The sequence below is a fragment of the Danio rerio genome, chromosome 4, assembly GCF_049306965.1.
Source record: "Danio rerio strain Tuebingen ecotype United States chromosome 4, GRCz12tu, whole genome shotgun sequence".
Taxonomy (NCBI): domain Eukaryota; kingdom Metazoa; phylum Chordata; class Actinopteri; order Cypriniformes; family Danionidae; genus Danio; species Danio rerio.
In genome coordinates, this window is record NC_133179.1 from 3,123,337 (window position 1) to 3,138,245 (window position 14,909).

The 14,909-nt window shown below is 37.4% G+C and overlaps 1 protein-coding gene across 12 annotated transcripts in view; it reads right to left on the reverse strand.

Annotated features, from left to right (window-relative positions):
* pde3a (phosphodiesterase 3A, cGMP-inhibited) overlaps positions 1-14,909 on the reverse strand; it is a 121,545-nt gene that overhangs the window by 35,292 nt on the left and 71,344 nt on the right. For 8 of the 12 annotated variants that reach the window (XR_012401709.1, XR_012401708.1, XR_012401707.1 and 5 more), the window contains exon 3: positions 5,782-6,045. Coding sequence is in view for 7 of the 12 variants with exons in the window: in XM_073946872.1 (XP_073802973.1) it covers positions 5,782-6,045 (264 nt within the window). In the remaining 5 variants the exon portion in view is untranslated. Of the gene's footprint in view, positions 1-5,781; positions 6,046-7,585; positions 7,607-14,909 lie in introns of all 12 variants that reach the window. The other 4 variants (XM_009299997.4, XM_009299994.4, XM_068220715.2 and 1 more) reach the window with 2 other exon arrangements.

The window sequence follows — 14,909 nt, forward strand, 5'->3', positions numbered from 1 at the left end:
TTTTATCTCTCTTCAAAACTAAAGAAAGAAACTCAAACAGGTTTGGAAGCTAGTGAAGGGTGAGTGAATGCTGGCAGGATTTTCAGTTTTGGGTCGACTATCAATTATTATTTATCAAAAATATTTAATATTAATAGCAATTAAGTAATGTTTAGGTAAGATCATGCAGAATGTTTACTTTATAAGTACTAATAAACAATCAATATCGTAGTAACGGGCAAGTAATAAGCCAAATATTAATAGTGGGAATTAGTATTTAGACACAAGTGTTACCACTGGATGTTAAGATAAACTGGCTTTAAAAACAAAGACAATGTAAAAACAATGAACCAAATATTGTCAAATCAGTTCACATGACCTCCGTGGTTAAATTATAATCAAACGAAGCTCCAAAAACACTTTTGTGCACCAAAGAAGCTGTAAAAAAGACTTTGTTCACATGCAGTGTCTTACAATGTGTGTTTACTACAGGTAATACTCCAATGTAGTAACCCCGGGCTGCGGACCAGTAGCGGTCCGTGAATCAATTGGTGTCAGGCCGCACAAGAAAACATCAATTATTTCTGTTTTATTTATTATCTGAGTCTGAACGATCTTTTATTTCGAAAAATCTTTTATTTTGAGAAATGAGTGTATGCTCTTGACTAGAGCACCAAAACTGAACCCACAAGCTTGCAAAATGAGTAAGAAACAGACGTCTTTGGAAAGTTTCTTTGCAAAGGGGATAAGGCCCACTGAAGGACCCACAAGCTGCCAAAGAATGGATCCGCAACCCATTGGTCAACAAATCAGGTGAATCCAGCATGTCTGCGCAAGATCAACTGCAGGTGTTGCGTCTTTTCTGGGCGCAAGTTCATTATTTCCAATGGAGGTGCATGGCTTGTTCTAATGGCAATATGTGGTACTGACCATAGTAAAAACGCACTTATTATCTGACAAGGGAGAGAAGATATAGGCAAGCAGATTTGCATTTACAGCTTTTTTGGTGCACAAAAGTATTTCTGGAGAATCGTATGATTACAGCTGAACCACAGAAATCCCATAGACTGCTTTGGCAATATTCTTTTCTGAACTTTGAATGACTTGGCACTGTTGCTGTCTATCTAAAATACCCTAATTCATGTTCTGAAGATGAAACTACATGAGATTCAGATTAATGAATTTTCATCTCTGAGTGAACTACCAATGAAACACAGCGTACATTCATGTGTCATTTGTGTTTAAATTGATAATCTATTACCGGTTCAGACCACCGACGGGAAACAGCAGAGCAAAGCACACATTCCCCGCAGGACCTCACACCCTTTCATTAAAACGGTATGTGCAAATTTCCCAGCATCAATTTTGAGCATTTTTGTGCAACTAGCCTCCTACAGGGAGTTCAAATCACACACTCAACTGTGGGTCACAGCAGGAATGTTCTCACTGGTAATCATTTTGTCATTTTACAGCAAAACACCAGTGATTACACATTAAACACACACGCACACGCACACACACACACACACACACACACACACATACACCAAGAGATGTGAAAATACTCCAGAAATATAATTGATATTTATAAATCTTGCTTGGCTTATGGCTACACTGTATAGTTAATAGTTTTATTAAAGTTGAATATAGGGTCTTTTTATATTGGAAGCTTGCTTCTGAAATAATTGCAAGTATTGATCTCACAATTATCAATTATTAGTATCAAATACTGTTTATTCTTACAACAAAATAATAATTAAAACACAACTATAATATATTTAATTGTATTATTATTTAATTAAATTCAAGTTTAACAACAAATGAAGTGAAAGTTATACTCAAATATAAGTTATTATATATATAAACATGCCTTTTTATGATATAAAACCTGCAGAATTATATCATATAGGTTATGTATATGTGTACATGTTTCATGGAGTGTATTTGTTATGAATATTGTGATGTAAACAGAAAAGTGTGATTTAGAAGCTACGAATTGCAACATGTAAAGTAAAATATGAGCTGTAAATTCAGAATTGCACGATGTCAACTAAGATCTGCAAGGTGTAAACGAAGAATCGAGTCAGAATAGTGAGATATAAACTCAGAATTACCTTTGCATTTTTTTTTGTAATCCCATGTCAGGAACAAGCGTCCACAAAAAAAAAAGCTAACAAAACCTGCAGGGAATAGTCCGGGCCCTGAGAGTGCAGTGAACCGTTGAGTTCAACAACTTTCTTTTCCTATTAGTTCTTGAATAGATTAGCATTTTAAATGTCTGGGACAAAGGTATGCACTCGCTCCAAATCCTCAAGTCGGAAAATACTGCTGGAATCGGCCTTTTCATCTTAAATGTGCGCAGCTTATGCATGTATAATGTCTCAAAGGTTTACACTTTCTGACCTGCACAAACTATGTTGCATGTTCAGAAATAGACATTTAATGGACAGAAACGTAACACCTTTAAGAGTTGTTTTACCTGAAATATACAGGGGAAGTGATTTGGGATTGAATTTCTAATGTTCAGAAATAGACATTCAATGGGCAGAAATGTAAAACTTTAGAGAATGCAGTTTTTGACCTTAAATTTACAAAGAAAGCGATTTAGGCATGTAATTTTGCATGTTCAGAAATAGATATTCACCTGGTGAATGGGAAGATGGCAAAGTAGCTTTTTTGTTTTGTTTTTGACTAAAAAAGAATCAGAGAAAGTGATTTGGAATTTAATTGAGCATGTTTAGAAATAGACATTCAATGGGCACAATTACAACACCTCAGGAAAAGTAGTTTTCTCTTTGTTTCAGACTTATATTATGCAGAAAAAGTGATTTGGTATTTAACAAAAAATAAGGTGTTTCCTGTTAAGGCCACAGTTAATGCGCCGCAGCCAAACTGGACACTCAGACAGGCCGCAAGTATTTCCTCATGACCTTCTCTAAATCGTGTCACCGTCGATGAAAGCGAAATCACTTCATGGCGTTTTTATTCTGATAGTTCTGCTGTTGACACAGCTGCGCGACTGACAGATAAAAACGCTGCTTAAAGAACCAGACCGGCTCGTGTGTTTTTCTTCAAACCGCCAAAATATCACATTATATACGCTGTGGAAAAATAACAGAGGCTGGCGCTGTGAATTCTGCTCACTATCAGAGCGTAGCGCGCTGTGACCTACATATGGGCCAGGTGTAATGAATGGGCTTTAATAAACATCTCCTGGTGCTGTTTGCTGAGCACTGCATCCTGGGAAAAGAGCGGGACGGATAGTGACTTTTGCCTCACCTACTCTTTAAGTGCCGGCATGCATTTTTAACTGCAGTGCTGGTGAAACATTAAAAGCCTTCTGTGAGAATGTGCGTCATTGTCCGCTACATTAGAGACCTGCCATGCTGGCGTGAATGAGGAAGGAACGTGTGTGTGTGTGTGTGTGTGTGTGTGTGTGTTGGCAGTAAACCATTAAACACAATGCAGCCTTTTTCCTTTGTCTCAAAGTCTTTGCCGGTTCCACCATGATAACACAGGCCATTTATGAATTACACTTCAGCAATAATGTCAAATAAAAAAATGATGCAGAAAAAAACCTTCATTTGGACAAAATTAAGCTTAATTGACCTGCTAAGCTCCACAACCCACAGGACAAGATGTCCTATAGGTATGAACTCTGAATTCTTGCTTGTGCTGAACTAATTGAGGAATGTCATGTGTCATCAGAAGCGCATCTTCCAGTAAAAACCACATGCTGTGTTCAGGGAATCTGCAGTTATTCAGAATGCATAACTCCGCCCACACACATTTGAATGCCACGCCCACACTCTATATCCAATCAACACCCAATGCACAGAACTAAGTCTTAAGTCTTCTTTCTTTCATAATAAAGTCTTCACTTGTTAACACTGGAACTACCTACAACTATAACTACTAGAATTGCCAAATAAGACTGTACCAAACAATTTTTTTCTTGTTTTATTTACATTTGAAGCTTCTGATTTTACAATTAAGCTTCGAAGAGTCTGTCTTCATGTTTTATAAAGTTATCACCTTAAAATATGATATTTTGTGTAGTATAGCCTATAAATATTACCGGACCACAAAGGCACGCACCTGCACTTTGTACAGTAAGCAGTGAGTTTAATCGCCACGATGAAAATGTTGCTTATGAAAGTTTGTAAGGCAGGTTATATATGAGAGTTGCTACACTCTAAACAATTATGTGAATAATTAGTCATGAAAGCATGTTTTTAGTCCATTGTTACTTATTAAAATAGATTAATCAAGTTCTAATTGATTGATAGGTTATGCAAACTGTTTTAAATCATAATAAAGTTTAATGGACTCATAAGGTTAATTTGATTCAGTATAAAAATGTAAGGCAACCAGGATTTTTATACAGTGTAGGAAAATGAAGAATGTATATTTGAAGGCAGGAAGACGTGACAGATGTAGAAATGGTGTCAGTTTGATCATTATGGCTATCCAAAGGAGAAATGCTGTTGTAATATTAATAAAATAACAATGTTATAATGAAATAAAAACACATTAAGCAAAAGTCAGGGTATTACATTTATATGGGTTTTAGTTTTTTTCTTTTTTTAATTTTCAAACATTTTTTATTGATAATATTTAATATTTATTTTTACTTAAATAAATTACTTAACTCACTTCTAAATGAAAACAGTTTAATTAAAATAATGCAAACTGAACAAGTAAAACTTTGTTCTAAATTGTTGAGAATGGAAAGGAAAATAAAAGGATGCACATGGAAAATGGGCGGGGCCAGAACATCTGCCTGTCCAATGACTCCCTTAGTAGTTTCAGTGTTAATGTTTTAAAGTTGATTGTTTTTACTTCACTATTAAGATGCATAACAGCTTGTCAAACAAGAACAAATGTAGAGCAAAAGCTCATTTAGTCCATGGGGAACTGATTGAACAATTGGACGGTTGTAGTTTGTATTGAATTGATCCCGCTCCTTGTTCTAGCACATACCAAAGATGAGAATTCATCATCAAAGATGAGAACTGAAGAGGAGGGGATTTTTGATATTTGATATTGATATTTGATATTGATATATAGACAGTTATTTTGACTCAAGATTACAAATGAATTTAAAGAAACATTGTGCACAGATTGATTAAAGTAAAGTAAAACCTTCTAAAGTGTTGAGAATGTAAAAAAAAAAATGCATGTGCGGGGCAGAACACCTGCCATGGCCAGTCAAATCATAAGGTGGGGCTTAGGGCTGAGTTAACAACCAATCAAAACCTGGAGAGGGGTGTGGCCTAATCTCTGGAAAATTTTGAGAATGGAATAGAAAAAAGAATGCAAATGGAAAATGGGCGGGGCCAGAACATCTGCCTGGCCAATGACTCCCTCAGTAGTTCTATAGTGTTTAAACATTAAATTCCCCATTAAGATGGATATCAGCTTGTCAAACAAGAACAAATGTAGGACGGGACTTTATTTAGTTCATGGGGAACTAATTGAATGATTGGACGGTTGTGGTTCGCTATTGGACTAATCCCGCTTCTTGATCCAGCACATACCAATCAGAGATGAGAGATGAAAAGCCATTGAAGAGGATTCTTATATATGATCATTATATATCCTGAATCACTTATCATAATAAATGCAAACTTAAAAAGTAAAACTGTATTCTAAGTTAATAATAGAATGCAAAAAAAGTATGCAAATGGAAAAATGGGCGGGGCCGGAACACCTGTCATGACCAGTCAAATCATAAGGTGGGTCTTAGGGTGGAGTTAACACCAAATCAAATCCCGCTACCGGAGAGGGGTGTGGCCTTACCTTTGGAATAGCCAGCCTCTCTCCTTTCTCAGGCGCCTCCTCCGAGTCGGAGCACGTGTGTCCGTCGCTGAAGGCCAGCAGGGGGCCCAGGCGTGGCCGGTGGTGCAGGGGCTGGAAGGTGAGCTGGGTGTTCAGCAGGTTACTGACGGCCCGCAGGGTGCTGCAGATGTTGGGTGCGAGCGACTGGTCAGCCAGCAGGTCTGAGATCAGTCCGTGAGCCTCGCCCATCACCGCGATATCCACCGTCACACTGGTGCCCGAAGACTGCACAGGAGAAACAGCGAGAAATAAGTTTGCATGAGGAAGAGATAGAGTTAAACATACAGGTAACGAGACAAAGGGGGAGAGAGAGAAAAAGCAGCGTTAGCTCATCTGCAGCTCGGCGGTGACGCGATGCAGGGCTGACGTAATGGCACACTGACGCAGAGAGTGACGCCGCACTGCTACACACCAGGGAGACCAGACACACACACACCGAGAGAGAGGGGGAACGAGAGATTTCAGGGCAAGAGAGAAGGAGGTCACGAGAAGCACACTAGAAACTAGAAGATAGATAGAAGGAGGACAGGAGGAGAGCGTTTCTGACTCCCTCACTCACACACACATGAATATAGTGCATATACTGATCTAGAACTATCTATCTATCTATCTATCTATCTATCTATCTATCTATCTATCTATCTATCTATCTATCTATCTATCTATCTATCTATCTATCTATCTATCTATCTATCTATCTATCTATCTATCTATCTATCTATCTATCTATCTATCTCTCTCTCTGTCTGTCTGTCTGTCTGTCTGTTTGTCTGTCCGTCCGTCCGTCCGCCAGTCTATCTAAAATTAAATATATATAATTCATTATGGCCATTTGAATAATTTTAAGCATCAAAATTCCTCTAACAAGATTCAGAACTTGCGGTTATCTATTAAAAAGTTTAATACATTAAAAGAGTGAAAGAGTACTGTACAGTAAATTATGTTTTTTATTAGGTTTTTATCTTATTATCCCCATATTAGTCTTTTTTCTCGTCATTTGTGTACATAGTTATCAAAATTCTAATTGTGTGTTTTCATTTCTTTTCTTTTTTGCATGTATATATATAGTTGAAGACTACTGTCCTGAATTATTCGCTCTCATGTTGAATTTCTGTTTACCTGGGATATTTTTTCTAAACATTACTAAACATAATAGTTTTATAATTAATTTATATGATCAAATTTGTTTTTATCTTTGTCATGATGACAGCACATAATATTTGACTAGATATTGTTCAAGACACTAGTATTCAGCTTAAAGTGACATTTAAAGGCTTAACTAGGGTAATTAGGGCAAATTTAGAGTAATTAGGCAAGTCATTGCAGAACAGGGGTTTGTTCTGTAGACTATCAAAACAAATATTGCTTTAGTGGGCTAATAATATTGACCTTAAGATGGCTTTAAAAACAATTAAAAACTGCTTTTATTCTAGCCGAAATAAATCAAATAAGACTTTCTCTAGAAGAAAAAATATTATAGGAAATACTGTGAAAAATTCCTGAATCTGTTCAACATCATTTGGGAAATATTGATTTTAACTGTATATATTATGTAATCACTTTACAATTTTATTCATTGTTCATGTAATCTGCAATGCTTTGGCAAGACTGGTCATGTCAATAAAGCTCTTTTGAATTGGACTAAATTGAAAGAGAGAACAGTAGAGAGCGAGAGATAGAAAGAGAGAGAGAGAGAGAGAGACATCAAAAGCAGATGAAGCACTGACACATACAGAGAATTACTAATGGAGGAAGAGGAACTGACTTGCATGAGGCCGGATGGCTGCTGTATCGGCCCGCGGACGGTCATTGTTTCAGAAAGACAGAAAGAGAAAGACAGAGAGAGATCTTAAAAATGCACAGCATCTTCAGGACAGGCAGCATCTGCTCTGGCGTATGTTCACAGAATAACACAACCGCCTCAATTCAAAACCACCCCACCACACACACACACACACACACACACTCATGATGAAGTTATCAAACAATACATTTATTTCAAGAGCTTGAGCTTCATTTGTCTTTCTGAGAGACCAGTCAGAAGCTCTGCTCAGTCGCTGCATTTCATCCAATCAGTTTGGACGATGAGATCAAGTCATTAATATTCATGAGCAAAGTTCCTATGGATTGCTCTTACATCTGCTCGACACACATGCACACACACATCACCCACTGAAACAAAACTCCAAATACAACTCAGTAACACAAATATATTAACATACAGCCATTCACATTTACATACTAATGCCTATTAAACTGTCATTAATATACCATAGTGAATATTCAGTTCATTAACAATACCACATTGACACATCGTTACTAAAGTTAAAAATATCTAAAATAAACTGACCAGAATTAAACTATAAACTCTATGTTCTATTTTCTTACTAAATTAATTTTCATCAAAAGTATGTCAGTAGCCGTTTCCATCCAAAGATGTGAATTAAATTTATGCACAAAACAGGAATATGGCATAAAAGACGTGCAAATAAAGCAGCGTTTCCATCCAAAGAGCCAAACAGAACAAAATTGTCACTTCCTGATTAAATGGTGCCAAACAAATGCCAAACACACGTGGTTGCTATTATACTGTGAACTCGGCCAATCGTGTATTGTCGGTGATGTCATCTCAGCTCCAGCAGTCGCTCCTCAGATGTTGCACCGGCTGAAACAATCATCTGATCTCCGAGACTCCACATGTGACAGTCAATCCGGACAAAATTTCGACATGCACTGATTTAAGACAAATTTCAATCAATCTGCGCAGCGCTGCATAAAGTCGAACGCACTTTTAAAAACAAATGAACAAACTAGCTAACTAAATAAATAAATAAACTTTAAGAATCATAAATGTTTAACTTATTTATTCTAACATGTTCACACACAAAGTTTAATTTCTTATACTAATTTCGAGAGGAGTACGCGCTCATGATTAACCCAGCTGGCTCATATTAGCTAAAAGGATCCCAAGTTCCTATATATAGCCTCCTTTTCCATATACAACTATCTTCATCGTGAATACACCCCCCTCCTACCCCTTCTTCCACCTTTATCCAAAATAGGTGGCTCGGCGGCCCAGCACCCAGCAGGAATTCCAATGGCTCTGGGCTTCTTACTTGAGCATCTGGTGTTTCTGCGTGGAGCTGGCACGTTTTCCCCAGGGTTTCCTGTTTTCCCTCAAAGCCTGAGATCGTCCTGAGCTCAATCTCCCCTCGCCCTGCAAAGGGAGGGAGCCCTGGACTCGAGGATCCCTTGAGCTCAGGGCTCTCTCCCGGGACAGCATGCCAAATAAGCTTTCGTAAGTCATGAGCTAAGTGTGAACTCTTGAAGGACAATTTAGCTTATTCAATTTCCCTATAGCACATGTGTTTGGACTGTGGGGGAAACCGAAGCACCCGGAGGAAACACACGGCAACACAGGGAGAACATGCAAACTCCACACAGAAATGCCAACTGACCCAGTCAGGACTCCAGCGACCTTCTTGCTGTAAGGCAACAGTGCTAACCACTGAGCCACCGTGCCGCCCAAGGCTTAAAACATATAAAATAATTAGTTTAAGAATTAACTATTAAAACAAGTATGCTTATATTTTAATAATAATGTGTTTACAATCACACATTCATATTGTAAAGCATTATTAATAGGTATTTTTCTTAAAGCGAATCCCTTTCGCAAGACTCAGCTACTGTATGGTTTTGGGAAAAGCTTTTACGTTCTTCTACGTGATGAAAGGTCGCATGTCTCCTGCTGAGGGTCAAGAGGTCACGAAGATCAAAAGGTCATGACCTCTGCCTCTGCAGGAGAGATCACGAGGTCACACACACACACACATTCACATTCTCATCGACATGCGGCATCATCAATAATTCACACACTCCTGACTCCTGACCTGTGCCGGCTCTTCACGGCCGATCAAACCGCAAACCGAGGCGTTTCTGACAGTCACAGCTCATCTCTTCATGCAGCTTGTGTGTTTGTTTTAGAGCTCAGGCATTTAGCAGAAGCTGTAAAGCGCAGCACATCTGCACGTCTGACAGACATACGAAGCATGACGCTGCTCATACATTGAATATCCGCTTGCTAAAGAAGAGCTATTATGCAAAAATCACTTTGACAAGGGGTTTAAACACAGTTGTGTGGCAGCAGTGCGTGAATATAGCCAGCCTCTAATAGTGAACAGTATTGAATTGTATTTGTTATGATCATCCTTGATTAAAGCAGTCTGCAGAAACACTCTGATTGACATTCTCCCCTTATATGTGTCATCAGAGGGGGAAAGCCCCGCCCACCAGTCACCACCTCTCCCTCATTAGCATAAACAGCCCTGAGTGAGAAGCAGCCGTCTGCAGTTAGAGTTTTTACCTGCTGAAGATAATGTCAGAGGATTATAAATATGGAGTTTTAGATGAAGCACAAATGAACACTGGATTACAAACAGTGGAATATCTATGGCTCATTCCTTTAAAACCTCACATTTTTATATATTTTATATCTTTTTTTTATTACTTTTATTTTCTTGTTTCTTTTATTCTTGTTTATGTAAAGCACTTTGAATTACCGGCTGCACAGTGGGTAGCACGACACACAGCAAGAAGGTCGCTGGTTTAAGCCTCCGCTGGGTCAGGTGGCATTTCTGTGTGGAGTTTGCATGTTCTCCTCGTGTTGGCATGAACTGGTTAAATTTGTCTGTAGTGTATGTGTCTGTATGGCTGCTTCCCAGTGATGAGTTGCAGCTGGAAGCGCATACGCTGTGTAAAACATATGCTGGATAAGTTGTCAGTTCATTCCGCTGTGGCGACCACAGATTAATAAAGGGACAAGGAATGAATGAATGAACTTTGAATTGCCATTGTGTATGAAATGTGCTATATAAATAAACTTGCCTAGCGCTCATAAACGTCAACCGTGCAACAGCTTGGACCCGTAAACAATATTCCATACGTCGCAATTTTTAAAATGAGCGAATAGCTATATGAAGAGCACTGTATGATTTTATATAATTTATGCAGAATAATAATGATAATAAACTTTATTTTTATATAATGTCATAGTAGGATCTCAAGAGACTTTACAGTCATATAAAATGTGCAGCAGTAAAATAATAACAATATTTGTTTTAAGAGTTCATTCATAAACTAATGATTTTATATAAATTCTTAGGGTGCTTTCACTCCAGTGGATCGATTCTCTTGTTCTGAAACAGGGATTAAAATTGTTACTGTTTATTTTTCTTCTTGGTGCGGTTCGCTTTCACACGGCAAAGTTTCTAAACAGACCAAAATAGCTAAAACAAGTCATGTGCGAGTAAACTCTCCTTACATTGTTCAGAGTTTCATGCTTTATTTTGAGAGTCCCGCTCAGTTGTCATGCATCCTTTTTTAGTTTATGACGATGAGCAATAAGACATTATAAGTGAATAGTTGCGCTTTAATTTTGAATGGTGACACTCTCAGACATCGTCACCAAAATATAACTCAGAGGCAAGACTTTCTTATACATAGCAGTTTGCTTATGCATTATAGGCTTTACATTATACAAATAAACCAGGACTGCAGGTCAGTCAGTTTTTCTAACGATTAAAAAGCTAATAGTTAACATGCTTTCACTTTCGTATTTGGCATGAAACACACATTTAGGAATGACATCCTGCCCTACTCATTATTCTCTCTTCACATAGTCATATATGCCTATTACATATCCATAATACTCTGTGATATAGCCTGGTTCGGATTGTACTGCTGTCTCACTACAATTGATCCGCTCCAGAGTTTGCTTCAATCAAGCCAAGACCACCTCCTTTAGGCGAACTCGGACCGATTGATTTGGCATGGATCCGAGCCCGATTACTGGATTCACATATGCCAAACGAACGGCACTAACTACAGAAAAGCGCCAGGTTCAGAAACAAAAGTCTTGGTCTGAAAGCACCCTAACTTTTATATATGCATATAGGTCTGATAACTTACTCTATATTTACATGTCCTGACATAAACCAATTAAGTTAACTTAATCATTTTTACAAATTTAAGTGGATTGAACAAAAAACAAATATGTTGTCGCCAAAAAACCTTACAAATTAGCTCAATTTACTATAAGTAGTTTAAACAGGCGGCCAAAGTTGTTTTCTCCTTTTGTTTTAAGGAATTTTCATTAAAAGTAAATCTATATTTAGATTTGTTATAGTTGTAAAATATGCATGAATGTTTACAAAGCAAATAATTGAATAAATAAAAGTATGCATCACTTTAGTCCATTATGTCTGCCTTATAAACGTCTATTTAGGGTTGAAATGTAACCCATAGCTGTTTCTGACAGGTTTGAGATGCATCCGGAGCCAGAAACCTTTGTGAAAGTCTCCAGAAAGTCTTTGTCTGCTGTGTGTTTTCCTCAGGTCTTCCACCGAGCGCACATGCGGTTCTGCTGGGAAGTGTAAAAGGCCGATTAAATATAGAAAGCAGAGAAACTGAGGTTAAGTGGACTGAGACGACATCCCTCCTCGCGTAGGAGTCTTTCAGCTCCTTCCTTTCAGTGCATTTTTTCCTCTTTCTGTTTCTCCTCCAGACGGAAAGCAGCGAGGAGTGTCGTGAGTCAGCCAACAGCTTGTTAAACACACTCTTTTGTGTCTTTTAAAGGCCAGACATATAGTAAAAGTAATGTAAGACATTTATTTTGAAGTAAAGCTGGCTTGGAAAGATAGTTTAAATGGAGATTAACGATCTATCTGAAAGGGGTTATTAATGAATTTGAAATGTTTAACGGGTTATGGCTGTTAGCAAATGTATATTTAAGTGCATTTGATTTGTTTTTCTGTACTCTCAATGTGTCTATTAATTATTATTATTATTATTATTATCATTATTATTATTATCATTGGAACACACAGTTTGAGTGGGCGTGGCAAATCGTAAACTCAGATGTAAACGCCCCCTTGTTCGGATTGGCGAAAAATTTTGAATATTAAAAGTGGAGGTGGAGCTTATACACACAATTACATCACACAGTAGAGCATTCCAGATTCTCCATTTTGTCGGATTGGTTTTCAATATAAGCAGCTTTTAAAGGATCGATGAACTTCTGAGAATTACTGAATGTTTCTATAATACTATGACCTTTAATAAGCCGAAAGATCAACCAATTTTTCCTTTTCCAGTTCATGACCCCTTTAAAAGACAACGTCTCCTCTAGTTTCTCCAGCAAGAAGCTCAATGCAAACAACATCCCGTAAACTCTCTTAACCTTCAGCACATGTGTGTGTTTGTGTGCTTTAAAACAAGAGAAGGTGTTCAGGCCTTCAAAAGCACACATTAGCTGGCTCTCCAGCGCAACCTTTACAACATCCGGTGAGAGCAGGAGCTGGCCATTAGCCGCTGAAATGGACTCTCTCTTTTACGGCTAATGTGCTGGATTACTGTGATTGTGTGTGTGTGTGTGTGTGTGTTTGTGCAGAGGTGATTTCAACAACACTTCTAGGGAACAGAGCGAGTGTTGCTGCTGGAAACAGTATTGATTGGGTCGGGCTGATCAGGGCCGTTGTGAACCGCCAGAGGGAAAAGTCCTCTAATAGCGTCTCATTGATCCTCTTTCTACAGCAGATGCTGACTCATGTTTTTCTTTCTGTGCGTATGCATTCAAACACAGCGCCTGATGGGATGTGAATGTGAATGAGCTGAAGACGCTGCATGTGTTTGTGAGGCTCCAGAACAAACATTGTTCATTCCAATACACCGGAAATACTGTAATGTCCGTAATATGAGATGATATTTTTATTGAAGAAAATTGAAGTATTGGATTAAATTATATAGTCCAATAATCAATATCTAGATCCTTTCTCAGCAGTGGAAGTCATCATATTTGGGTAAACTTAGAGCGCAGTGAATGGGAGAGTACTACAAATCTTTTTTTGCATTAATACTTGCTCAAATGATAAAAGAAAAAGTCAACGATGGTGCTATCAAAACTTTCAGAAAAAGCTAAAACAAACAGCGTGAGACTGATGACGGCAGCCAGAAAAGAAAACAATGTTAAACTTATTGTGCTGCTCCCATACACTGCATAAGAAACACCTTGCAAAAGCAATCGTTAGTTTTTTGGATGCAAAGATGATACAATACTAAGCTTTTTAAATGAATATAATAAAAAAATCTACATTTTTCAAGGATTTAAGATGCTGATGATCGTTAAAAACACCTTGTGAAAAGGGTCCATACATCAACAAGTTCATACAGTCGCAAAAATTGTTGGGGCCAAATGTAAATAAATGATTTTCATTCATTCATTCATTTTCTTTTTGCCTTAGTCCCTCTATTAATCTGAGGTTGCAAAAGCGTAATGAACCGCCAACTTATCCAGCATATGTTTTACCCAGCGGATGCCCTTTCATCTGCAACCCATGACTAGGAAATAGCCGTACACACTCATTCACACACATGCACTACTGACAATTTAGCTCACCCAGTTCACATATACCACATGTCTTTGGACTTGGTTAAATTTGCACGCGGAGCACCCGGAGGAAACCATAAATAAGATTGAAAAGTCTTATTGTATAAAAATGGCCATAACACTGGTCAAATAATAATCTGAACAGGAGTTTTTCATTAGCTGTATTTTCATCTACCTATTTTGATGTGCATTTTGGAATATCTCATAAAAACTGCTTAATGGAAATGCAAAGAAGCACATCAATCTTGAACATATGCATAAAAGCATGTGCACAACTGAGTGAAAATTTATGTTCATATATTATTGTTCAACCACATGAAAACAACAAACAAAAGCCAAGGGCCAAAATATTGCTTATAACAGTTACAAGTAATGTCATTATTAATTACACACAGTGATATATTGAAATAATATTCATTGTAACAATTAAAAAAATTGCTAAAAGTTGAATAAGAAATTAAACTAGTGGAAAACATTTTTGCATACATTAGCAATCAAATGAAACTGAAGGATTTATACATCATAGTTTTTAAATGTACTCTTTTAATTTAAGATTATTTAATATACATAACAAAAATAGTGTTAATTATAATTATAATTAAATAGTGTTGATAATTCTTTTCTATTCATTTTATTTTCTATTATA